General features: G+C 49.4%; 1 protein-coding gene across 3 annotated transcripts in view; it reads left to right on the top strand.

Moving 5' to 3' along the window:
- The window catches only part of MTMR14 (myotubularin related protein 14), a 33,192-nt gene that overhangs the window by 4,054 nt on the left and 2,401 nt on the right, over positions 1-26,737 (top strand). The window contains exons 3-18 of one of the 3 annotated variants that reach the window (XM_054216595.1): positions 1,408-1,516; positions 2,552-2,627; positions 3,348-3,408; positions 3,957-4,079; positions 4,602-4,675; positions 7,186-7,256; positions 7,841-7,915; positions 10,307-10,373; positions 11,362-11,447; positions 11,739-11,815; positions 12,066-12,102; positions 13,566-13,636; positions 14,274-14,323; positions 14,544-14,682; positions 17,430-17,606; positions 25,338-25,493. In XM_054216595.1, coding sequence (XP_054072570.1) covers positions 1,408-1,516; positions 2,552-2,627; positions 3,348-3,408; positions 3,957-4,079; positions 4,602-4,675; positions 7,186-7,256; positions 7,841-7,915; positions 10,307-10,373; positions 11,362-11,447; positions 11,739-11,815; positions 12,066-12,102; positions 13,566-13,636; positions 14,274-14,323; positions 14,544-14,682; positions 17,430-17,606; positions 25,338-25,493 — 1,449 coding nt within the window. Of the gene's footprint in view, positions 1-1,407; positions 1,517-2,551; positions 2,628-3,347; positions 3,409-3,956; positions 4,080-4,601; positions 4,676-5,618; positions 5,853-7,185; positions 7,257-7,840; positions 7,916-10,306; positions 10,374-11,361; positions 11,448-11,738; positions 11,816-12,065; positions 12,103-13,565; positions 13,637-14,273; positions 14,324-14,543; positions 14,683-17,429; positions 17,607-25,337; positions 25,494-26,737 lie in introns of those variants that run through there. The other 2 variants (XM_054216596.1, XM_054216597.1) reach the window with 2 other exon arrangements.

Below are 26,737 nucleotides of genomic sequence, written 5' to 3' on the forward strand. Positions count from 1 at the left end.
TCCATGTTAATAATAGATTATTTTTTTTATCCTTCACAGAATGGCAGCTGCAGGTAGGTTGCTCCTGACTGATTCTGAAGCTTAGCAACTTTCTTTTAATTTCCAGCATAAAGGTATTAATTTGTTCTTAGGCCAGCATTGTCCTTTGCCTTGGAGGAGTTCTCCCCCTTCATCGCTAGTTGTCCCCTTCACCTTAATGCATGTATTGTTGTGTCCTCACTTCATCTTCGTCTGCTCTGTCAACCAGTCTGAGGTTGTTTCTCTTGCAGCGTAGACTGTCCCCTGGCCATCCTAATCATCTTGCTGTGCCTTTTCACACTCACTAGAATCACTTATCTCAGCTGAGGTCTTGTGCTCTGCCCAGTAATGTTGGTACTTCTGCATCCCACCAGAGAGTTTTCCGTGATCTTATTTGTCCCTGTTTTCAGACTTACCATATTGATAACGTACACGCATCTAGAGATCAACCAATTTGTCTGGGCTCTTGTACTGAGCTCCGCTGCTGGAAAGGGCTAACTGGAAGTTCTCGTTAATCATCTCTAAGCGTGTGACCATGCAGCTTTGTATTTCCACACTTCATCTGGTTTCTATTATGTCAGTCTGGATGCTTCTCCAATTCCATGTGGAAACTCTACTTCTCCCTGCGTTGACTGTACCTCCTGAAGGTCTGTGTAGTTCAGAAGTCAATTTGGATTCCTAACGAACGTAGACCAGTACTTGGACAAATTGCAGCAATTTTAACTTCTTTCCAAAATGTCTCCAACTTGGAACGCATTTCTGTTTTAACTTTAACCAGATTAACAAAATTTAGTTATGCAGATGCAGTTGACATCAATCTAACAGCCTTGTTCAACCCACTAGCTGATTTACAGACAATTATCTAATTACCTGGCAACACGCGTGCTTAAGTGACTGGAACTAAGGTTCATTGAGTGTTCAAGCTTTGATTCTCTATTTTATTTCATTCTCCTTGCAAAAATATCACTGTAATAGTTAATTCACCCTGATGGTAGTACTGAGCTTTTTGATAGAAAAGTGGTAGGGAGGAAAGCAGACCATATGTTTTTGTAGACACTGGCTTGCCCTGGTAGTCCTTTGTTAGTAATCCACATGTTAGTTTGTAGCAGACCATTCTGATGCTTCTCATATTGCCAGCTCCTGAAGATGCTTGCTGACCCCTGCTGTGCAGCTGGTCTTTCAAAATAAAGAAAAGGTGACAGAAAGCATCCAGACATGTTGTATAGCTGCAGAAGTAACTCTTAAAGAAGTTTCCTCTTGCTTGCTAACTTCAGATGCTGGCTTCTAGGCAAAAGGGATGGGGATTACAGCCCAGGGTGTCTGTAGCAGCTTCGCTGAAAGGCGCCTGAGAAGATGCTCTGTGTACTGAACTGAACCTCTCTCCACTAGGTTCGAGAGCACTGTGCAGGTTGGCAAACTGCAGGACCTTATCAACCGAAGTAAGATGGCGAGGTGTAGAGGACGATTTGTTTGCCCGGTTATTCTGTACAAGGGAAAGGTAAAGCTTCATGGGTTACCTATCTCAACTTAGAGAATGACCTTTCTCCCTGCTGTTTGAACTGTGCAGCCATGTCTTCAGTTGGTTGTCACCTTGCTGAATGCTATAAAAATCTGTTCTTGGGTACAAGCAGGCAGCCTGTAATAGGAGCTAGCATTTGCTATCTAGGCTGCATAAGTCATCTGTGGGGGCTTCAGGCTATTTTACCCCTCCACGTCATGAGCATTGCACCAAAGAGCTAACATTTTCCCCATATTTATGTTTCTTCCTTCTGAAGGACAAAGATATTTGGTCTTTGAGAGGGGAAGGACAACTATTGTCGCTTTCTGCCCCTTCTTCTTCCCAGCAGTGAGCTCCCTTTGAATAACTTGTCTCTCTGAAGAGAAGTTTCCCTTGTCTGTTCCCTGGGGAGGCAAGATTGCATAAATGGTCTTGTGAATGTGTGGGCTTGTCTACAAGGGGATCTATAAGAAAGTGAAATTAGATTCATTTTGATGTGGATTACTTAAACTGTATTGGAGCCCTGTAGGAGTAGTCTAATTTAGAATTTAAGTAGCTTAATTCAGTTTTCTTAGTTCAATTTAGAAGCACCATATGAATAGCAAATTCATACCTGTGACAATTTTAATCTAGCTTGACTGAAGCCATCATGGGCTGAACCTGCTGACCTTTTCCTGCGGGAGTGAACTGCCTGGAGTCGTACTGGGACCATCCATAATCTTATCCACAGTAATGTGGAAATAAGGCTCAAGCAGGGTATTAACAGAGCATGGACATTGCCAACTTGGCAGGAATTGACTGTATTAGTGACTTGGAGAGCTGGAGATGAAAGTGTGATTTAAAAACTAGCTACAGATAAAGGCACTTGGGAGTTCCATGTGTTTGGAGAACTCAATCTGGACCAGGGTTGGCGGGGAGACTGCTGAGAGGTGGTAGCTGTAGGTACCAACCATTTCTATGTAATGTGACAGCAAATAGTTCAGAGACCTGTTAAGGGAAAGACTCCTGGTGGTTAATAACAAAATCTTCCTCCAGCATATTTGCAGATCAGCAACACTGGCCGGCTGGGGAGAGCTCTATGGGCGCACTGGCTACAACTATATCTTCTCAGGTGAGTGGGGGGCCGTGTGTGGCTGGCTGCCTGGTTAGGCTGGGACAGTGTCCTAGACTCAAGACCAAGCTCTTCCTGAGAGCAGGTGCGGAGCTCTGGCGTGGACCCATTTGTATCAGGCCCTGCATAATAGGGCAAAGCCTGAAATCTGTCCGTTTCCAAGCACCATACTACTGGACAGAGAGCCATACCTCATAAGAAGCAGCAGCAAAAGAACTTGAGGCTGAAGAATGAGCTATGGGAAGCGTGTAAGCAAGTAAGGCAGCCTAAAGGAGTTGCGCTACTGATCCCCAAACATTGGGGATGGGAATAATGGAAAAAAGATAAGAACTTACTATTGCTTGGCTAATCATTGGGAATCAAATCCTGCTACTGGTACGATATAGCGGATGCTAGGGAAAGCTCTTTGGGGGAGTATTGGGTGTCTGTAGTGTGGAACCTGAAGCTTGGCTTAACAAAGCACTGTGTAGCACTATTGGGGCGTCGTTTTGGCTGGCAGTCATGGGTTTGATCTACCTAGGTCCTTTGCAATGACAAAGGAAAAGTGGTCTACGTTAGAAAACGGGCTCTTCAGGAAGAGGAAATCCAGGGAAGTATTGAGAGCACCTGTGTGTAGAGAGAGGGCACCAAACCATGACCTTTTCAGGCATGTGCATGTCTTGGCAGATTGGGGACTGTGTTGGTTTATACAAGTTTCAGTTCTTAATGCCTTCCTTGCAGGGGGTTCTGACGATGCTTGGGCAGATGCAGAAGACATTTCAGAGGAAGATTCTGCACTTAGGTTTGTATGAACCACTGGGATAGGGAAAAGGGAGTTCGAACCAAAGCTGACTGGCTCAGCCACTCAGTTCTGCTCTTTCTTAGGCTGGGCTTTGGGTATAGACTTGAGACCATCACCAAGTCTTATTTCCCTTGCTTTTGAAAAGACTCTTGAATGCTAATGGCTGGCTGAACCCAGTGTAACTGAAGCCTGCTAATCTATTGCCAGAGGGAAGGTCTGGAGACAGGAATATATAAGGCCATTTAAAAAGGTGTTTGAATTACACAGACGTGTTTACTTCATCAAAAAGTAGATCTCCAGGCTGGTGAAATTGTTCTGTGTCCTATGTGTTTGCCGCAGAATGGAGTGAGATGTGGGGAAGGACCCTAAGCATGAAGTTTGCAGTATCAGTTCATCGCAGAGTCTGACCTGTGGAGACAAGGCTCGTGCTATGCGGCTTATGCCTAAAAGTGGTTCAGGAAAGAACTGTGCCAGTGTTGTGCAAAAAGTCAAACTCAACTCGGTCAGTCTTCCGTGCTCATCTTGCTTTGCCTTGTTCTGTGTTGCAGGAATGCAGACTCCCAGCTGTTTGACAAGGTCAGAGGACATGACATCAAGCTGCTTCGATACCTGTCTATCCGATATATCTGTGACCTGATGGTGGAAAACAAGAAGGTGAAGTTTGGCTTGAAGTGAGTCTGGTTTCATTTGTTTTTTCTGCAGGCTTTGGATGGCAGCTAGTAGCCCTTATTGGGCGTGCACTCAGCAGCCTGGGAGCAGTCCCTGGAAGATTCCTACAGCAGGATCAGTTAGTCAGTGCTGTAAAGAGAACCCCAAGGTTTTAGGCCGGAGAAAGCTGTATCAATGGGCAAGACAGCTGCTTTCATCTGTCTTCTGCAGTCTGAGTAGGTTTCCTCTGTAGAGCTTGCGGTGATGTGACTGTCACCCTTTCAGAAAGGGGAGAGTAAAGGAACCCTCTGCATGTGTATAGGAACAAATAGAGGTATTTATTAGAATACAAATAGAGCTACAAATAGAGCCATAGTATTTTGGGGCTGTACTTGTTTATTTGGATGTGTTGAGTAAGTTCTGCCCCTGCTCACTCCTGAGTGAAGGGATTGTGCAGGGAGATGCGACAGGTAGCTTTTTGTGTGCTAGGGTCTCCATGAAAAATACTCTATAAATATCTGCTGTTTTCTTCTTGTCCTGTGCAGTGTGACGTCTTCTGAGAAGGTGGACAAAGCTCAACGTTATGCTGATTTCACGCTTCTCTCCATCCCATACCCAGGTACAGGACTGATGTCCAGAGGGACCCCCAAGGGACAGGTGACAATCCGTTTCTGGGGACTGGGAACTACCTGTGTGTGTGTGGTGAAATCGCTGTGGCTTGCTGAATGTTTCCTGTGCTCCCTCTGGAGAGAAGATCTTTTAAACTAAGAACAGTGCGACGAATCTGGATGCTCTGGTGCTGTGAGTCAGCATTAGGCACTCTTTGAGGTGGCAAAATAATTTCTCAGCAGTTCTAATGAAATCAAGCGTGGAGAAAAAGTCCCAGAGGTAGAGCTGGGTTAACCCATCTTAACGATGGCCTTTGACGCCCCTGCAACTCCATACTACTGCTTGATGCAAATATATATCTTGCTCTCTGTTATATAAAACCCCAGTCCTTAAAAGAGTGTTTTCCAGTCCTCGTGTTCCAGAGCGCCGCTGTAAGGTATTCTCCGTGCTAGACAGAATTGTTAACCTAAGCCTGCAACGTGCGGCTGAGATGCAGACCACTCCAGCCCGTCTCCCTGGCTATATTAGTCCCTGTGCCTAGCAACCGCTGCTGGGTCACTTGCTGCACTCTCAAAGATGAGCTGAACATTGCTGCCTGCTGATGTCAGGCTTGGTGATGGGATTGGATGTGAGGCTGCTGTGCTTGAGATGTGTCTGCAAGAAAGGGCTCTTCTTTCTCCCTTGCGCACAAAGAAAGCGAGGGGAATAAAAAAAAAAAAAAACAACAAACCAAACAAACAATACAACTGTTACGGGTGTTCCAAACGCAACCTTTTCCATGATTACTAGTTGTTGTTGCCCTTAGACATATTTTCTTTTTTAAAAGAAGTGGTTTTCCTTTCATACACAAATTAGCGACAATTCAGAGAATCTGCATCGATATTTTATCTGCTTTGCCATGCAGATTACCGAGGCGTACAGAAATAAGAGTATTACTGGTTTCTGTGCCACAGGTATACGTTGCAGCCGTGTGCCTCGTCGAACTTAGAGCATGGGAGAGGCAGCGTACACGGGTCTTCTGTGGAGTTTGTAAAGAGTGAGAAAGAAGTGATTCTGCAGAGTTGAGCTGTGGAGTTGTTACTTTATGGGGATCTGCATATTGTATGCAGTGTGCGGTGATGGCCCTTCCTCTTCTGCCATCTGGGACAGCTGCTGTCTTTTAGCAGCTTTTCACTGCCACGCTAGAGGTAAACCTTAAAAAACTGGAAATTCTCCCTGCAGATGTTGCCTGATTTCAGCAGTGCTGGTCCAGAGGGGAATGTTGTTATTCTGTTAGATCTAAGGCATACACATCTAAGGATCAGCAATCCCTCTAGTGACTGGCCAAATGCCATCATACATTCTTATTGATGTTCCCAGGTTGGCACTGAAGAGAATTTCTATTTTGTAATTTGTCTCTAAAGTTATTCTGAGATCCTGTTGTCTTAGGTGAGCAAAGCAGTATCCGGATGTGATTGTCTCAGGTGAAAGCCTTGTGTTAAAATGGTTTATCTGTAGAAGCTTTTGTGCTCTCCAGTGCAGAAACCCTCTTCTCCATTTGACTGGTAGTTGGCATTTGTTGATGCCAATACTTATTGCCATAATCCCCAATTCTTTGCTTTAAGCCATTGTTTAATTGGAGTTAAATCTCAACTGACAGATTGCTTCCTGACACTGTAGTTTTGAGGGCTAGTCCTGTCCTTGCACAAAGATTATTTTTTTTGACATTGGAGTTTTTTGTGACTTGCAGGGTAGGAATTGCTGCCTGTGTTCAGTGCCTGGCACAGGGGTGTCTTGGTAATGTGGGCACTTTGGCACTCGTGGGCCTTACACGCTGCATCGGGAGGTGTTTCTTGTAGCTTGCAGGCAGCTGCAGTACTAATGGTGCTGCTCGGCCGTGACTAAGTGACTGCAGTTTGCAGCAGAGACTTCAAATAGTTGTTTGAGAAGAATGGCGTCGAAGGACAAACTTCGGGAGGGGAGGGCTTGGGGGAAACCTTGGCAGTGGTTATGTACCTGCTTCCTTCAGATAGAGCAATTCGCGTGTTTGAAAGAGGAGACTGAAATGTGAGAGAAATCACAGCCGGCTCTGACAGAGCCCTTTCTTGTTACCTGCAGCAGATGCCCTGTGAAAGCTGGCTTTCCCCAGGGCTCTGCCAGCACCTCCTTTTGCTGGTTCCCTCTCACTCAGCGTGCCAGGCTGATGCCTTAGATCTGTGCAAAAGCCAGTGGCCCTGGAAAGGATAGCTCTTGTTTGGGGAAGAATGAAATCAGCCCCTCAAGCTCCCCATTTGCTCTGCGTTTGGAGTTTGCCCTTTGCTCTGTGAGTGTGTTCCCTGCTGAGTGCTCTGGGTTGTTGCTGCTGGGAGGCCGTGCTGCACACTGTACTCATGATTACTGCTTTTCTCTTCCCGCAGGCAGCAGTTTTGATTGATTTGGTGCTCTGGAGCCTGGGGCTGCCAGCACTTCCAGTCCCACGGGCACTTCAGTTGTTAGATATCAGTTAGCTGAACGGTTGTTCATTATTTCTTTTTCTTGCAGGCTGTGAATTTTTTAAGGAGTACAAAGACCGGGATTATACAGCTGAAGGTCTCATATTTAACTGGAAACAGGTACATGGATATTACAAAATGGAGAGCCGTGGGCTTTACTGGGCTTAAGTCTTGCCTCAGAGTTCCTGAGCAATGGTGTATGTGTCACGTGCTTATTTCTGAGCACAAGGAGGAAACCAACAGGGCAAACAAAAGATAGCGAATGTACTAGATTACTCCTTCATTGTAAAATTTGTATGTAAAATAAATGAGTCATCATCCTGAAGTCCAGGATGCTTGACCTCTCACGGGAGGTATGGGTTGCTCGTGCTTTTGAATCTGATACCTTATTGATAGCCTCTGTTCTTGGTTCTGTCTTTGTATTCTGTCTCCTGCTGAGGGAGATGGTTGAATGGAGTAGCCCTACAGTAATTCAGAAAGTAACATGACTTTCACTGTTGGGAGCACAGAAAAGCGCCTCTTGTCCGCTAGTCCTTCTAAGAGGCTATGAGTTAATCCTGGCCACTGCAGGCTTTTGCATTCAAAGATGCTTTGAGGTGCTTTCTTCTAGATATGCACTGTTTGGTATTTGTTTTTTCTGGAGCTCACTGCCTTCAAGTCACGGCTTTTCTCTGACCAATTCTGTTTGTTGGGTTTTTTTTCAGGATTATGTAGATGCTCCATTAAGTATCCCAGTCTCTCTGACCCAATCTCTGAATATCGATTGGAGCGAGTACCAGGTGAGCAAAGCAGGCGTGTCTGTGGGAGGTCAGAGATTCAGTCGGGAGTAGTCAGTAAAGATTTGAAGTCTGACTTGCTCCTGTTGCCGTAATCTGGCTCACTTCATAGCATCCCAGTGGGAGCGAGGCTGCAGACTTGATTGTTCATAATAGCGGTGGAAATCCTCTACCCAAGAACTTCCTGGCTTGGCGTGTCCTGAGGCAGCTGACTGTAACGTCAAGTCTTTTTCTGTAGCTTGCGTAAAGCTTTCAATCCATTAGGGAGATAATGTCAGTAACGAGGGGAAGGAGCGTGCCAGCAAACAGAAAGCAGTATTACTTGTTCACAGTCTTAGCGAGGCACGTGCCTGCAGTGGGCATTCTTCCTTGGCTGCGGAGAGTCTTGAGAGAGAACCTTCCCTTATGTGAGCAGTAGACAAGTGACTAGGCACCTTCTTCATGAGTGTACAAGGTACCTGTCCTGTGAGAGGAGAGCAGAAAATCATGATCGACCGTACTCTGACAGCGTCGCAAATGATAATTGAACTCTTCTGTTTGCCCAAGCTTCAAGGCTTACCTTTGTTCATACCAGGGAGCGTTGCCTTATACTGCTGATTAGTGTGCTCCATTTCACACATCAGTGGACCCAGGTTTTGTGATGATTGACTGTGCTGGAGCATGTCACGCTCCTATGCTCTGTGTCTGGAAGCACTGCACAAGTAGCAGAGCTCCCTGTGCTGGGCCAGTGTTTGTTAGTCAGTGATGTAAATAATGTTTAAGTGCCAGCATAAGCAGAATCACGGAAAAGTAGCTTGCAGTGCTGAAGCAGAACTAATGGGACCACAGCTTGTTTATGGCTAGAAACTTGTTCACTAGAATACTGAGCAGCCAGTATTTTAAAAAGGATATTAAAAATTGAAGAGGGTGTAATAAATAGATGTAGAAATGATCTGACGACTGGAGATGGTGCTTCACTTAAAGCTGAAGTTCTCAGTCTGTTTAGCTAATCACAAAGGTGATGGAGGGTGGTCTTGATTAATGTGCGAGTACATTTGCAGGGAGAAAATACTAATTCTAAAGCACTCTTCAATCTGGGGGGAAAAAGCTGCACAGGAAGCAATGTCTGCAGTCTGAAATCAGACCTTCAAACGAGGAAAAGCGGTCTTGCGTGTTGTTTTTGAGGATGATCTGTTGGAACCTGCCACTAAAGGAGCGATGAACTGTCACCCCTAGCTGAGGTGCTTTTCTGGACAGGACTGTTGCCAAATGCAAGCTTCAGGCTGTATTTGGGGCAACTGAACAAAACTTTCTGGTTTGTGATGTAGAGAGAGCAGACTGGATGACCAGATGATTCCTTCTGGCATAAGCACAAGATTGAGTTGAATCGGGCAGATAAGGGACTTTGGAAGTATGTGTTTTTCTGCCCCAGGCTGTGTGTATTCCCCATTTCCCTACTCTTTTGTTGCTGTGCAGGCTTCACGGCAGAGCAATATGTTCTTTGTCTGAGAGTAGCCTTAAGTGTGGTTACACGCACACGTGCACGCATGCAGGCGCACAGCAAGTGTTCTGTTCCTGGCGGTCAGATGTCACTTATCTCACGATGAAACGTGTGTCCCTCTCCTTGCCTTTTCCTTGCCAGTGCTATCCTACTTCCTTGAGCAGGTTCTGACTCTGCTCAGACTGCTGAAGTTCCCTGCATCTTCTCACGATGCGGCGGTCGAGAGTGGCATGCTTGAGCTTCTGATGTTTTTCACCTGCATCTCTTGTGGTGCTGGAGCCCTTCTGTGTCGCTGCTGCTACTTGGGCGTTACTGCAGAAGTGCAGTGCCTGTCTGGAGCAGCCGGGAGTGGGTCACGCCTCTGCAGGCAGCCTGCTGGGGCCGTTTACGAGGGCCAGAGTGTTTTGAGCAGAGTGCCTGGGTTGTGGGAACGGGCTGCTGACCTTGGCCTGCTCACCCCATCATGCCACTTGCATCACATACACAGCTGTAACGTGGCTGCTGGGCCGTTTGGTGAAGTGCACGCGTGCGGGGGGGCTGTGGAACTGGGTCAGCGCTCAGCAGGTGTTTGCTGGCTCACGTTAGTCTCTCTGAGCATGGTCTGCTTGGAGCTTTGGGGCTGCAGGCAAGCAGGTTCTGTGCCAGCCAGGCAGACAAGAGAGATACCCTTTTATTTTTTTTTTTATTTTTTTTTTTTTCCCTGCCTGGTCTTTTGTCCCAGAGTGCCTTTTGTAGATGATGGGGGGGATTGATTAGAACACCAAGGGACTCTGTCACTCTGAGGAACGGCCATGAGGCTATTTCTGTGTTGCTCTTCTTCTGGATAGAGAAGCCAAGAGCATGGTGGGCTCTGAACTGCAGAGCAGCCTTTTGCTGTGGGCAGACCCTTACCATCAACATTTCTCCTTCTGCAGAGCTGGGACCTTGTGCAACAGACACAGAACTACCTGAAGCTGCTGATCTCCATCATCAATAGTGACGGTAAGGCAAACTCCTTGCTCCCAGTGGTCTAACTGGAGCAGTTGCTGTCTCCAGAAGAACAGCTGATGGTATTAGTACCGCTCTTTATGGAGAGCTTCATTTCCCTCCCTTCAGAACAGGGTGATGGTCCTAGCATCTCAGGGCTCCAGCTCCCCTCTTAGAGAGGGACTTGCTGATCCCTTGCAGACCCTCTCTTCCCAAGAGTGAAGGGATATTTGAACAACTTTACCTAAAGTTTTAGTGCTTTAAAACTGAAGGGAAGAAACATTTGTTCCTCTGCTTGTTGACTCTTGCTCTTAATTTATTGGACATCTGTGGTTTATGCCCCCAATCTTAAGGTGTCATTAGGTGCCTGTTTAAGAGCCCCTTTCACGCTCTGTCATCACAAACACCTCAACTCCTTGAAGGGGGTGTATTGCTTTACGTTGGCATCCTGTTCCCTCTAAGCACTGTGACTTTGTACCTACCGCTGTTGGATAGATGGAGCCATGGCAACTGCGTGGCCAACTACAGGCTCTCCTGCAGCAGTTGTGTTGGGACACACTGCGAATTTTCTGGAGAGCATAGGAGTTGTGCCCTGTGTGTGCCTCTGCTCGGCATGTATCAGTAGGAATGTTGGTGAGACTGAAAAAGTGTTCCGTTGAAGTAGGTTTTTCTCCTACCTGAGAGAGTGGGTTGCAACTGAGTAAGTGTATGTTCTGGGTAGCAAAGTGATGTTCATGGCTAGTGACTTTGTGTCCTGAGCAGCTGTCAGGACCAGGACAGCACATCCGCCAGGGCTGCTGACAACCCAGGACACTCTGAGCAATTTGTTGGCCGTAGTATTCAAGACAAAATGTTCTGGCTCGGTGGCTGAGCTCTGCTCTTGAGCCTGGGCTGTGGGGACGGAGGGTAGCTTGTCTCTACATATTTGCCATAAAGAGAAGTCATTGCTCTTGTTGTAACATCCTTTTTTTTCCCTTCTCCTTCCTACCCCTGCCTGGAACAGATGACAGCGGGCTCCTGGTGCACTGTATATCCGGCTGGGATCGTACTCCTCTCTTCATCTCCTTATTGCGCCTCTCCTTATGGGCTGTGAGTACCTGACTGACCTGCTCTGCTTCTGGGGGAAACTGCTGGGAGGGTGAGTGACTGTGTCACCAGGAAGTGGTGGTGGAGCAGTTAATACTCCTTTTGACTATCATGGCTTCAGAGAGGGTGTGGATTGGCTTGAATGTGGAGTCCGACATGCTGTCCTGCCATCAGGCACGGTATCACAGGCAGGTGGGCATCTTAGATCACCATGATGGTTTTCAGTAGATCATGAATTCTCAAGTCCCGATCCCCAGGGCTGCTGCCTGAAGGGTGTTCTCATTTCCTTTGCAGGATGGGCTGATTCACGCGTCCCTGGAGCCGTCTGAGATACTCTATCTGACAGTGGCCTATGACTGGTTTCTCTTTGGGTAGGCACATTAAGTTTTACTTGCATATGCTTCCCTGTGCAGCAGGTGAGAAGCCTTCAGGGGGTCATCTTTGCTATTTGCTCACAACCAAAGGTGGATGTTGGGGCAGCTCCCAGTGAGCTGTGACAAGAAAGGATGACGCCTTTTTTTTACCTGGAGCCTCAAGCATGTTGCTGTTCTTGACAGCTTGTGCTCCTCTGCTGATTCTGGCTTCCAGCATTTGACTGGGCTTCCCTTGCTCTCTTTCCAGGCACATGTTAGCTGATCGACTCAGTAAAGGAGAAGAGGTGAGTGTCTGGTCTGGGGCAGTGGCCGAGCACTGCTTTTTGTTCTCAGGGTACTTGTTTACAGTAGCAGCATTTGCTGTCTGCTTCTGGTAGTAGTGGTCTGGCTGAGTTCTAAAAAGATTTGTTCAGGTGCTGGAAATATGAGGTAGGAGCCTTGCTCCGTCACTTCCTAATGCATAAGTTGTGGGAATGCGTTTCTCTCAGGCTGCAGTTTGGTTGGTGGTCGTCAGTCCTGCCAATTCCCCTGCTGTGCCATTAGTCTTCAGGCCCCTGGTGAAAGGATGCTAAGACTTGCTACTCCACTCAGCAACGAGAAGGGATGCTTAAGGCATGTGACTCTTGGGAGCTTGAAAATAAAGCTGTATAGTCTTATGCGCTTGTCCTGACTGCCGGCCCTCCTGCCTGGGTGCTGCAGCTGCATGTGGCTTGCATGTCATTGCGGGCTCAGGGAGCAGCTGGTGCTGGTTCCAATGTGTGTATTTTGGCAGGGTGTATCTGTGGGTGCACAGATGGGTCTGGGAGGCAGTTGAGATTAGTGGAACTAATTCTGTTCAAACCTTTCACTATTTAACAGCAAAAAATGATTGCTCTGACTACAGTTGCAGTTCACTGCAATATCATTTTTGGATAGAGATCAAGAGGTGGGGAGTACGTGTAACCCTGTTGCTAATCCCCTGCTCCTCAAACTCTCACCTCTAGAGAATCACCTGCCTCTGAACAGCATCCCCCCCTGCAGAATGCAGAGCCAGGACCCTGGCCTGTTTTCCATCTCTCGGGGGTCTAGGACCACTGTATTAGTGTCGCTCCTCCCGTTCATTCCTTCCCCAGAGCTCCATTGGTCCAATCCTGGCAGTTCTGCTCTGGTGCCTGCCTGGCCAAGGGTGGAGTCGGTAGCTGGAACAGGAGGGGGGGCCCATGGCTGCCTCTGGCCCTCCCTGCTCGCCGCTGCAGGAGAAGGGCTCAGCTCTGTGCAGGCGGATGGGGTGGCAGTGGCACAGCGAGGTGAATGCCACAGGGCATGAGCTTGGGACTGCGGTTGCTACAGGTACTGCGTGCTTACAGCTGTGATACAGCTGTGCTGCCGAGGTGGAGCATGCGGCTCTAACCCTGCTGGGTTTGCTGCTTGCCTGGGTGTATAAGGAGCTGCTGGGGACCATCCCTTTTCCATTCTGCACAGATGGCAGAAGTACCTGCCGTGTGCTTGCGGCATGTGTGCAAGGCATTGATGAGGAGATTTGTCGTACACCTTCCTTTCTGGGCCTCCCTGTGGCAGGGAACAGAGGGTCAGTTTAATGTGTAAGAGAAGGCCCAGGATGGGATGGTGGCAGCCCATGGCATATCAGAGGCTGGTATCTGCAGATTTCTTGCTGTCGCCTTCCTGCCAGCGCCTCCCCACCAAGACAAGAGGCTGCATGGAGCCTCGGGTTCATTCCTGAACCGCTCTTCTCTCTCCCTTTGCTCAGATTTTCTTTTTCTGCTTCAATTTTCTGAAGCACATCACCTCTGAGGAGTTCTCTGCTGTGAAGTCGCAGAGGTAAGAAGCCTGTGCCTGCTGCTGCATGGGCTGCAGAGCCAGGGAGCTTGTTAGTGCTGTTCCTTTGGGGAGATGGAAGCCCTGGTGTCCTGGCCCAGTTTTCTTTAATTTATTCTGCACTCTGAAGGCTGCAAAATGGGGCCGAGGCTTGTGAGGTGCTACGTTGTGCTCTGAAAAACTGTCCATGCTGAAATGTGCTCTCCGCTTAATGACTGTCCGTGGCTGCTTTAGCACGGGTGAACCCGGAGGTGTGTGCTCTGGCTCAAGCAGGCTGCGCAGCAGGCTCCATCAGGCGCTGCTGGGGGGAGCGGGGTGGCTAGTTTTTGACAGACCGCTGAGCATTAACCCCTTCCTATTTCAGGAGGGGCAGAAAGAAGCAAAACCCACCCTGCAGGTTCTGAATAAGCACATGTGTGCCCGCAGCCTGTTGCCACCCTCTCAAAGCACAGGGGGTGTGGGCTAGGACTGTTAGGAGAGCTGGGTACCACACACCGGCCCCATCTCCTCCCCTCTGCCCCTGGGGCACAGCGAATTCCCCGCTGCTCTGATCTGCTGTGTGCTACAGAGATCTGGCTGTGGCCAGCCTCCACGCAGCCCTGAGGGGTGGCTGAGGTAACTTTGTCTTTTCTTTCCCCAGAAGGAAGAGCTTGCCACCTGGCTTCACCCTGGAAGAGATCTGCATGCTCAGTGAGTGCTGCTGCCGAGCATCAGCACCCCTGGGTGCTGGTAACGGTTGATCGCTTGGGGGCTTGGGTTCCCAGCATCAAGGTGACTACAAATGGGTATGCTTCCCTTGGGGCCTCGCAAGAACGCGGCCCCAGGGCACGTGGGAAATGTATTTCTTAAAGGGAGAGAAAGTGAGCGAGACGAAGCTGGCCTTCAGGTAGTTCTGTTTTCTTTTCTCTAGAGCAAAGAGACCGAGGCAGCACCACAAGTCTGAGCAGTGACTTCTCCCTGGGGATGGAAAGTTCTCCTGGAGCAGCTGGGAGCTTCACTTATGAAGCAGTGGAGCTGATGCCAGCAGGAGCACAGGCTCAAGCAGCATGGTGAGGACATAACCACTCAGTGGGCTGCAGACTGAAAGGGACAGGCTCTGGGCACAGGAAAACAGATATTTCTGAAGTCCCTCGCCCTCCAGGTCGCCTCTCTGTGGCATGGGTTCCTTACAGTGGAGGGAGGAATCTGGCTGTCAGAGGTTTTGCTGCAACTCGGGCTGCAGAACTTCTGCACCAAAAATTGGAGACTTCCCCCTGTTAATGACTGTGTCAGGCTTCTGTGGGGATGCTCCCAAGTCTGTCCCCTCATGAGAGTAAAGCAGCTGTGTTTCATTTTCACCAGCTTCACTGTTAAACTTCATCCAGAAAGGATTTCATTACTTTTAAAAGATGGTTCCAAACTACCAGAAAAATGACATTTGGCATCAGCCGCCCCAGGGAAAATGGAGACAAAGTTTAGCTGCCCCGAAATGAAGCTTAATCAGTTTGTGGAAGAGATTGTACAGGGGAGTGTCTGCAGATAGTGGAAGGTGGGATGGGTGGCCAAGAATCCCCTCTAAACTTTAGCCCCTCTAACAGCGCAAGGTGTGGGAGCTGAAAGCAGGTTTCTGCCTGCAGCACTACTTACAGATACTTCTTGGGGGCAAATATGAAATTCTTGGTGCTCCCTATTGATGGAGGGTCACACAGGACTTGCCTGGGGATGCAGGTGGCTGTCTGGAAGCGGGGACCGGGGAAGGTGTCTGGTGACTCTGCTGCACTGGGACGGGTGTTGTGCTTGCTTGTGGAGTTTCTGGTGCTGTTTAGGGATTTCAGAACCTTTCTGTAGGGTTGCCCCTGTCAGTTTAATTTTTCTCTCCTCTCCCTCAGCACATGTGAAGATGCTATTTTATATTGCAATTATTTTAAATTAAATCTGGGTTGTGCTGGAGGCAGTTGAAGTCCTCTGGGACTGAGCCTGCAGCCATGCTAGTGGCAGCAGCCTTTCTAAAGCACATTGTGATTCAATTTATAAAATGCTGAAGAAGGGGGAGAGAAAATCTTCCTGCAGAATCACAAAACGGAGATGGGGAGCCCCAAACTGCGTTTGCCAAGTGAGCAGCAGAGAGTCCTCTTTAAAACGCAGCTCTTGCCTATCCACAGCAAAGTGACTGCAGCAAGTAGAGAACAACTTTTCACTTGCCTGGCTGCAGGGTAGTAAACTGGAAGCATTTACATTGCTCTGAGTGCTCAGGACATACAGGCTAGATCCTGCAGCATGAAACCTACGCGTGATCTGTATAGGATGTGAAGTGCCCAGAGCATGTTGGAAGGGATCTGCTGCACTGATGTGTATCAGCGCTTGATTTTGTGACATGTTTTCTAACTCTGGTTTGCTTTCATTCCTGTTGGAGACATCAGGTTGTGTTGGGGTTAGCTGCTGCTACCACAGGGATGGTTCTGGGTCCATGCCATGGGCATGAGCTTCGGGAAGGGAAGGTTGTGATCCTTGCCACAAGTGCTTAGAGAGGGGATTGGGTGTGGATGTCTTGCTGCGTAGCTGCGTAGTCTGGAGAACAGGTAGGGCTTGCTACAAGCTGGGTGAGCTGGGCTGTCCGTAGTGTGAGGGAGGAAAGGAGGTGATGTGCTTCATTGTCTTGTCCTGAAAACAGGTGGCCCCGAGGTCTCCTTGCAGGGAGAGGGATTTGTTTTTTAGCTGTACAAGCCCGTTTCTGCAGGCTGTGCTTGGAGATGTTGGCAGCTATGATAACATGAGATGAATAACGCTTGAGAGAGGCTGTGGTGTGATGTTTGAGGGTGGACACCCTTCAAAAAGTGAAGAGAGGATATTGTGCTTCCCACTGTACAATGAGCCTGTCTTTAGCTGCACTTGCTGACAGTGCTCGAGATCTCAGTCAAAGCCGAGGTGCCCTTCCAGATTCCAGGAAGAGCAGTGTCTTTTCTCCTTGAGTTTGCTTTAGACTTTTCCTTTTCACTTGTGTACATAGGGAGGTCTTTGTCCAATTCACTGTGGTTTTGGAAGGGGAGAAATTCTTGAGTCTCTTCCAGGAAAAAAAAAAAAAATGTAAGAAAAAAAAATATCTTCTGAACATGGAGCAGCAGTGATGTGAATTAATGCCAAATACGTGTGCCGGTTTGGCATGTAGCTGGATGGTATTGTGAGCTTAGGCCCGATGCAGCAATGGACAGTGAATCACACCCGAGTCTGAACGTGCTGGCTAGAAAAGAAGCCAGAGCAGTTCTGGGCTGTCAGCACAGACAGGGAGAGGACTGAAACACACCTGCATCTGGAGTGATTGTTGGCTCTGAGGACATGGTCAGAAGTGTGGTCAGTGGTGCCTGAAGGGAATCACTAAAAGGGAAAATAACACTGGTGTTGTGTCCCTGTCAACCTCGTCAGTGTGCGCAAACGCCCACCGGGGCTGAGCTTCTCGGCTGATATACTCCGTAGAGTTTAGAGCAGATTGAAATGGTCTTTCCCTGCTGGGAGGCCCCTTGCTTGAGGCATTTTTACAGCTAGACTAAACAAAGCAATCGCTGTATGTGTGTGGGCTGATGCATTCTCCTGTCTCTGATTTCCAGGTCACGTGGATGGTGATCTATAAAAGAATGGGCTAAGATGGGTTGAGCTCAGTGTACCACCCGTGACTCATGGTTCCTTGGAAGGGAGGAGGGCAGGCTCGGTGGGAACAAGAGCTTGTGGCTGCTGGCGTAAAATCCAGCCTGTTGTGGAAAGGCTTCCTAGTTGCAGTACAAGGGGAAAGCCAGCTTTCTCACCCAAGTCCTCCATCCCACAGGAGGAAGAGTTGTGCATCGTCACCACAAGCCGTGCTCTGGAGCAGGGCACAACAGTCTGAAGACAGGCTGCCTTCCACAGGGATGGTCGAAGTCAAGTCCTCCAGCTCCTCCTCATCAACCCATTCTGATAACTTCCTGAGGATTGGAAGCAGCCCCCTAGAAGTGCCCAGATCCAGGTGAGATGGGACAGAGCAGAGCATTTCTCAGCAAAGCACGTGTCTGGTAAAGGGAGTGCGGAGCTGCACTTGTGTGCCTCTGAGAACCCTGGAGCACATGGGTTTGATCTACAAATAGACCTCAGGGGGCCTGTTCCTCTCTAGCCTGACCTTTTGTGAAATGCTGGCCATTAAACACAGAAACTCCTGCCTCGGCCTGTTTGGAGGAGTGAGGAACTGTGCCGATAACTGCTAGGTGTCTGTTCTGCCTGTCTTCAGTGCATGCCTCAACTCCACCAGCCCTGACATCTCTGCACCCTGCATGCTTGGAGCTCACAGCGCTTTCTCTGTCAAATGCATCCACAGGGGTTTGAAATGGCTGCGTTGTGTGGGGGAGGGAGCCTTTCAAGCCAAGCAGACCTCACTTCGCATCTGTCCTGTCCCCATTTCCACCTGCTGACCTTCCTGATGCTGAAGGGTGCAAAAACTCTTGGGTGCTGGTGGCAAGCGGAGGTAGAATCCGCTGCGAGCAAGCTGCGAGCACTGTGCTGGGGTGAAGGATTTCACCCAGAAGGCTGTGTGTTCCCGCTGTGCAACCAGGGAATGGGGACCCTGGACCTGAGCTTAATCTCATGCCATAACAAAGGATATTCTGGCACCCTTCTGGAGTCTGATGCTGTGGTAGGGCAAAGCAGAGCGGTGAGCTAGGCTAGGGAAGAAAGAACAGAGCCTGTGGAGCAAACACCATGTGTTTAGGCCGACAGGGATAAAGAGGCTCTTAGATAAGAGGTTGCTGTTAAGAGCATCAAACGCTTGTGTAGTCTCCACAGGTTTTCCAACGAGGCTTTTTCTCTTGATTCCCTTCAGAAACAGCCACCAGCCAAATTTTAGTACTCTCTCGTCACATGGAAAATAAAATGACAAACAAGTAAAGCATTGAAAATTTATAAGACTTTTTTACCGAGTCTCTTGATTTCAAAGAATTGCTGTCTGACAGTTTTCATGAATGATGTGAACTGTTTTCGCCAGGGAAAGAGATCAATAGGATCTTTTTTGAGTTGTTGTTGGGGCCCACCTCTACATTCTCTGTAAGATGAAACAATTCTCCCAAGAAGAGGAAAAAAATACGGGAGAAAAAGCAGCTTGTCTGGGGGGCTGCTTTTGTTCACGACGGTAATGCCACAGTTCCTATGTATAGTCTCCTGCCATTCCCAAGACCTGACAGGCTGTTCCGCCCTGGGCTGGCAGCAAGAATTCAGCAATGCTGGCAAAGAAGCTGTCTATAAACGCTTCAGCTGGACTCTGCTCTGCGAGAGCGAAGGGGAGAGACAGAGTAGGCAGAATGGCACGGCAGGAAGGGGCTGAACACCTTGCATTCCAGGGGCTCAGAGTTGGTAAAGCCAGCAATTATCTTTCCTCTGGCAGTGTCTGGATGAGTTGTCTATAAGCGTGTGGATTATGAGTGCCCGGTGGTGGCAGGTGTTCAGAACTGGCACCCCGAGGGCTTGAGGCAGCAGGCAGGTGTGGTGATGAAGTTTGTTACTGCCAGGCCAGAGTCCCTGGGGATGGCTTTTCCTTATGCCCAATATGTAGCTTGAGAAGGAGTTGCAGTATTCTGTCACTGTAAGAGGTAAATGTTCTGTGAATTCCACTATGAACATTTCTTTCTGACCTCTATGATAGCTTCTGCCATGGCACAGAGCTTTATAACTCTTCAACGCAGCGAAGTTGCACCAGTCCACCCCTAATCCCTGTTAACTTTTGTGAAAAAGGCAGCGTGGCCGTGGAAAAAAGTTCACAGGGAGGGGGGAATAGGGGATAGAAGGAGAGCAAACCCCTTGCACAGTATGAAACAAGAGGACAGGAGAAGGGAATCAGTTGTGAGACCAAAGCAGTGAAGTCAGCTGCATGCAAAGATGGTTAGGCTGCTACACTCATGCTGGATGGAGACTGTACACCTGTATGCTCTCCGTCTCTGCTGTCACCTGGGTTTCCTCGGCTCCTGTCAGTGTACAGGCTGGAGGAAATGAGCCCAGAGACCCTGCAGGGAGTGGGTGGAATTGTCAAAGCGATGGTCGAATTGAGTTTCTCTTTCAAACCAAGTCTTCTGGCACATTTGTGCTCCTTTGCCTCCTAGTCCGTTGCCAGATCAGCCAGACTGTGGTCTGTGACCTGCCTGCCTTCCCTGGGGTAACACTGCGAACAGCTCTGCTAGCGAAGAACTTAAGCAACACGTTGCCTTGTCAGATGCTGACATGGCTTGCATTTCTGGGGCCTGACCACAGTACATTTTGTCTCCAGAGAAAGGCTTTATAGCGTTCCACTTGGCTTTGCTCTCCCTGCTCAGTCTATGTTAGTCTGAGTTTATCTGGTGAGCTCCATGCAGGCAATGGATATCACAGTACCTTCAGCCACCATTTTCCATCCTGAAGGAAAGGAGGAGTCCCATTTTGGGTAGAGAAGGAGTGTATCTGTGATGGAAGGAAGGGGTAAATTCTCTAACCCCTGAAAAAAGGTGGGACTAGAACGGAAGGGCTGAAGCACAGAGACTGATCATGATGCCAAAAATACCTTTATCTCTACGGTGCTGCTGGCAGGTTAACACCCAAGGCTCTTAAGATGAAGAAACTACTATACTTGACTTCCTAATCCTCTGGTTGTGTGGCCATAGCAACAAAACACTTACCCACTGCAGCAGCAGTTGAGGAAGAATGGTTGCTTGTAAAATGCCAGCAGGCACCCTTCAGGTAGTTCACGTAAACAGCCCGGTCCGTGTGCTGGCAGGCAGGGGAGCTTCCGAGGGAAAGGGAAGGCAAACCAGCAGAGAGAGATGAGCAGGGCCTGGGAAGGGAACTGGGGTGTCCTAAAGGAAAGAGTCACAAATACTAACTCAGCCGGTGGGCGCCAAGCCGGGCCATGGCAATCTGCTGCTTCCATCATCTCACCAGCCCATCTTCTGAGTCCTGCTCTGATCCAAAGGTACCCATAAATCCCGGGATGGTTGTTGTTAGCCAAAGCAATACAAAGGCAAATTCCTAGCGGTCTTTCTAGCTTATCCCAACGTGATGGTAAGATCACATCTGCTGAGGGCAAACGTGCATGAAGATACTGCATAGATTATCTGTACAGTAGAACAAGGTGCTTCTTGTTCTACAAACTGAGAACTCTGAGCGTGGCAGATAGCAGGCATTGACTGGAAATCCCTGTGCGCGAGTGGGTAGCAGCTTGCAGACTATGTTCTGTGTTTGCATTTGACACTAATAGTCTAAGTGTCCCATGACACTGCAGAAAAGCCCCGTATCTGTGTCAGGGATTTAGCGTGTGTGCACATTGCACTAATGTGGATTAGCAGCTGGATAATCTTTGGTTGAATGTGCTTTTGCTAAGTCAATTAAACAAAGCCCAAAGTACTGAGATCTGAGGAGTCGAGATCTGTAGGAGTTAAATCCTGGAGGATCTGCTTTGGTCAACAGCCACAGAGAACTCCCTTGGTGAAAGGGCTGCAGACGGGTCAGCTGTGGGTCTGGAGGGAGAGCTGTGAGCGCAGAGAGGGACAGAGGAGCTGCCGTCCCTTGGCTTTGGGTGTGTTTTTTGACAGTGATAAGACTGCATGCGTGCTATGCATCTTGCTTCTTACAGCCACCTGTCTTGGAAGCTGTATCTGCGATGTGACAACTCGGGATGGTGACCACAGCAGGACAGAAATTGTTTAGAGGAATGTTTTCTGGAATTATTGCACGACTATGCCACAAAACGGGCTTGCCGGCTGACACGTGGCTGTGCTGCAATCAGAAACGGTTGTGCTTGCAGAGGACTGGCTGCTTGGGCTGTTACGGCACTAACACAGCCTGTAGATAGCTGCCTGGGATTCAGCCAGGGCTCTCAGCACAGCTCTCTGCCAAGTTACTCCTTGCCAACATTTCCCACGCAAAGGTGGGAAGGGCTGCCCTTTGCTCCAGGTTGCCGCAGTCTGCCTGTGCGTACGGTACCTACTTAACGCTTCGATTTGAGGCACAGAGCATATGCTGGCAAACGAGCTGCTTCCCAAATAGTCCTAGGTGTGTAGAAATATGGCAGGTAAGCGGGGGCAGCGCAGGGCAGGATGAGAGCCTCGCTGTTGGCGCTTGGCGCTCGTCTCAGTTACGTATTAAGAAAGGGAAGGATCCCTGACTGTTGCTCTGCCTCCGGTATTGGCTCTCCTCTGGTAGGCGAGTGTCCGTGTGCTCTGAAATACCCTGTCTTGTGCAGCATGTTGCATGGGAAGCACTGACCTAATTAAAAGGAGCTGTTCCAGGCTAGGAGCTGCCAGTTTATGGCCTGCTAGAGGTCCTTCCTTGTGTGAAGGAACAGCTTGCAGCTCATCTCTGTTTTGCTAATCTAATTTTGTTAATCTTGCACTTTTGAGGGAGTTTCTTCCCACTCGTGGACGTGAAGAGGTGGGTGTGTGAAGCTCACTTTCGTTCTCTTTCTGTCTGCCATTAGATGTCTGTGGCAGAGACAGTGACTTGGAGACTTGCTGCATCTCATCTTCTGTAACCGTGTCAGCTTTGCTGAAGTTGTCCAGCTGCTTCCCAAGAGCCTCCGCACTGCCCTCGCAGCTAGCCAGCCTCTGGCATGGCTGTAATGTATTGCAAACAAGCTGTTCTTAAAGGCTTCTGGACTGGTTCTGGTGTCCCAGCAGCCCCAACTTGCTCTGTGGGCCTCACTGAAGCCCTTTCTGAGCCTCTGCAGCAAGACTTTACAAGGAGCCTTCAGGGGTAGAAATAACAAGACTTTCACCTCTAGCATTGACTGGATTGCACGGGGATACAGTCACCCCAGAGATCTGGGCTTGGTCTCAAGCCAAGCTCAGCTTCTAAGAAGCTCTGCTGCCCTTGCAGTGCAAACACAAGATTTCCCCTGCCATGCCTGCCCTGCCCGTCTCACCCAGCCTTGGCCCCACTGTCTCTCGAGGTTGTTCAAGATGCTTGCTGGTTGTGACACTTCCTTGGGAGCCTCCCTCGAGAAGGTGTTGGGTATAGAGGAGAAAGTCTGCCACGATATCTTAGCTCTGCTGGCTAGGCTCAGAGATCTAAGCCAGGAGAGAAATGAGCTGGACTCACTGCAGAGTCAATCAGTTTATTCAATTAATCAACAAGTGTTTATTCGGCTGCCTGGAGGCGAGACACAGAATTGGCTGCCTTGAACTCCTAGACTCCTGTGCTATTAGGTTAGATGTGACTTGACTAAGTTTGCACAGCTGCTTGACAGGGTCAGGGACTCCAGGAAGAGTTAGAGGGCTAGAGAGACACTGAGTCAGTCTTGCAGGAGGTACACGATGCTCTCACCAGCCTGTCCAAGAAAGGATTCAAGAGGGGACTTGATCCACCTCCAAGAAGTGGTGTAAGAGCAGTCTAATCTTAGCTGACAACCATGGAAGGTGACCAGCAGCTGGAAGCTGAGGCCACACACCCAAAGCAGGAAACGATTTTCTGGTCACCTTCATTAGCACATATTTATCTGACCAGTGTGGCTGTTACTGGGCAAAGGGACATTTTTACTGTCCCTGGGGCCCTGGATTGTGTCTTACTCCTTCACTTGCCATGTGGGCGCAGTCTCCTGGGAGGCTCCTGATACTAGTCTCCCTTTGTGAGAACTGCTGAGCTCTGCTGAGTCCTCCACCTTCATCTGGAGATCCTGCCGTAGGCCAAGCCCTCCTCTGCCTTCCAGACTTGCCCTCTTCAAAACCTTTGTTTCTGCCTGGCCCCAAACCTGTCTTCTGATCAGCAACTCATTACTTTTCTGACAGAAACGTGTCCCTGTCTACTTTCAGACCAAGCCCATTGCCTATAGACCTCTTCACTGCTTTAGCTCAAATTCTTGTCGCCATGTGTGACTCTCCTCTTTTTCCTGTCTCTGGCTGTGCTGTACTCTCAGGGAGACATCCTCCTCTTCCCTCTGCGCTGAAGCAGTGTTCCTCTATGCTTCTCCCTGGCTTCCTGCACTGTTTGCACTGTGCTTCCAGGATGACACCATACTCTGGGCCCAAATACTCTGCCGGTTCTCCTCCATCATGCTGTCTTCCTCAGCTTTGTCTTCCAAAGGCAGGGAGAGCGGTAGATGTCACTGAACAGCTGCTCCCTTTTCCTTACGAATTCTTTGCATCCCAGGGAAGGTTATCCCTGTCTGATCTCCAAAAGGCCTTTCTAAGAGTATATGCTGCAGTTCCACTTTCAGTGAAATGCCCTCATTCTGATTGCGGTGTTATGTGCTCTAGGAAAAACAGCTTTTTGCGAGCGGGGTCTCTCCCAATGCTTAACTCTTGCAGCACCTCTCTGAACCCCACTCCTCAGTTCATCAGGCAGCCAGAGCACAAGAGCTATACATGACAGGTGAAGCTCTGCTCTTCCCGTTTTCTGCTGTGATACCTTTTCAGACCCTGAACTTCCAGACAGCGGCATTAGCCCCAAACTGCAGCTGCAGGAACATCATCACTGTGCTGGGAAGCTGACGTGCAAGGAGCTGTGTAACTTCCCCTTCTCTGCTTGTGCAGCCAGCTCAGGACCACGTTTCAGACTTCTCAAACCTGGCCGTATTGATCAAACTAGTTAAATGGCAGGCTTGGAATTAGATCGACATTGCAAATAGGTTTCCTGCTGTGCATCTCCCCCCACCCTTGCCTTCCAGTCTCACTGAGGTCCTTCTTGCTGTGGGAGATCCTGTCTTTCTGGCTGTTCTCCTGGTCTCTTGGGGAGCAGCTGCAGTGCGCCACTGCTATTCTTAGCTGTGAAGACAGCGTGCAAGTACCTGGCCCAGCAGAGCTGGAGCTGGTGCACTGCTATCTGCCCAGCAGATCTCAGATAAATTATCCAGAAGATCTTGGGAGTGTGTAATTGAGTAGCTCGGCCACAGGCTGTGCTTCCAGCTACGTACACTCTGCTGTGCAGCAGGACACGGTAATTGCTTGCTCCCCAGAAACCAAGAGCTCTGGATTCATCTCAAGTGATTGCGCCCTCTTCTCTGAGATTTTGGAGGGACTCCTCAGATTCACTTACCAGATTTCATGCTTCCTCCTTTCCTGGTGGGAGGTTGCATACATCAAACAATTAAACTCCCTCGGCTGTTTTTCCTATCCTAAAGATGTTTTCCCACCTGGTTTCTGGCACAGTCCATTTTTCTAACACAGGAATGAAAAGGTCTTCAGATGCTGGGGGAAGGCCCTGGGGACGTCTTGAGCAGTGACTGGCTCTGTTCAGATCTGGAGTGATCTGCTTTCTAACGGCTCCCGGACCAAGGATCTCTAAGTCTTCCTCGGCACTAACCAAGTCACAAGCTTGATTCTCCGTCAGGCCTTGCTGCTGCCCTGGGATGTGCTAACCACTACAATAAGGAACAGGGGGATGCCGCTTGTGCAGCACGACATCCACATCTGCGAGGGATTTAGGGCTAGGACGTGCCATTGCGTCTCGCTAATGGGCTTCACGGTTCTGCATGGCCATCTGCTTCTTGCTGGCTCTGTCCTGTCCAGCTCCCGGTGCACTCCTGCTGCTTTGTCAGCCCCGGCCAGCTTGTCTGTCCCCTTGCTTTCAAAGGAAAGGCTTGGCCTGGGGCCCAGCCAGAGCTGCATGTTGCACCCTGGTCCCCAAGTGTCAAAGCTGCTGGCGTAGGCGCTGCTGGCTGTCAGCCCGGCAGGTCCCTGGCACCAGCGTGAGCAAAAGGCTTGTGGCTGAATGACCTGACTGATCGCGCCGTCTCCCTCTCTCTCTGCCCCAGATCGGCGGACCATTCTCTGCCCGGATCTTCCGTTTCCACAGACTTTGGCAGCTGGCAGATGGTGACAGGGTGTGGCAGTATTCGGGAGCAGGCAATCCTGAGCGCGGACGCCTCTCTCCCTTGCAGCTTCCCGGATGAGTTCTCTAGCACTTGCCTGTAAGTGTCTCAAACGCAGGATCTCTCCTCGGGTCTCTCGGCTGGCGGCGAGCGCTGGAACTTTATCACCCTGGCACTTCTGAAGAAGCCTGGGAGCCCATAACAAGCTGTCCTGTCTTCTCTTCTTTGGTGCTTTCCATCCACAAATTCAGTTGCTGAGTGCTCTGTGCTTATGCTGAACTCGGAAAGAAACCAGCATCTTCTCTGGCTAATGACGGGGGGGCACTTTGCTTTCTGTAAGAAGAAGAGGCTTTTCTCTCTTCCCTGAAAACACTGAATTTGGGCATAATTGAGTGCATTTGAGGATGCGTGCTTGTCAGGACAGGACTGGTAACCCAGATTTTTTTGCTTTTGAATCTTGTTCGTCTCCATCTCCCTGCTGGGGTCAGATCCTTGCTGCAGTAAGAGAGGGACTTTCCTTCTGTCACCCTGATTTTTTTCTGATTGCATGCAGCATCCTTTGCAAGTGCTGCGTCTGGCCAGTGCAGAGCAGCAGACGCCCTGCATCCTGCCGCGTGAAATGGCTGGGAGGCAAATGTTCCTCCCCATATAGAAAGCCACCTCGGTGGAAGCTTGAAAGACAGGAGATGCGCTTTAATTGCTGTAAGAGGAGAACCTTGGCTTGTGCCTTCAGGCTGCAAACTCTCTATCAAGAAACTGAAATGGCAGACGAGGGGCTGCCGCCAGCTAGCTGTGCTAGATTTGTGCTGCCACACGCTTGCGGTCCCTTACCGGGATCCGAGTATGTGCTTTGGAGGCAGAGGGCGAGCGATGTGAAAACCAACATGTCCTGTGAGCTGGCTGCCCTGGCTCACCTTCTCGTGGGCTGTGCGCTGTTCTGCCGAGCAGAGCAGCTGCCCCCACGTTGTTATGGTGAAGCTACAAGACCCATGAACTGGCAAATCAAACATTCACGAGAGATGTCGGACATGGCCTGGCTGGGATTCGCTCTCCTCCTTTCATGAGGACGTGCCGAGCTGCTCCTGACGTTGTTTGGAGATGGGTGAGGGAGCAGAGGGGACTGAAGGATGGGCATCTGAATTAACGGCCTGAACTTGGCTGTGCTTGGTGGCTGCTCATCACCAGCAAGTTGTCGCTGCCCTTGGATCTAATGTCAGAATAGGGAATTCGGTAGAGAAATGTGATTTGAAGTTGAGCTCTGCATCGGCCTGTGCTGAGGCTGTAGACTCATGCTGTTTAGAGTCTGGCTGCTTGGGACAGCCGCGTTCAAAGGCAGGGGAACA

This window comes from Rissa tridactyla, chromosome 10 (genome assembly GCF_028500815.1).
Source record: "Rissa tridactyla isolate bRisTri1 chromosome 10, bRisTri1.patW.cur.20221130, whole genome shotgun sequence".
Classification (NCBI taxonomy): domain Eukaryota; kingdom Metazoa; phylum Chordata; class Aves; order Charadriiformes; family Laridae; genus Rissa; species Rissa tridactyla.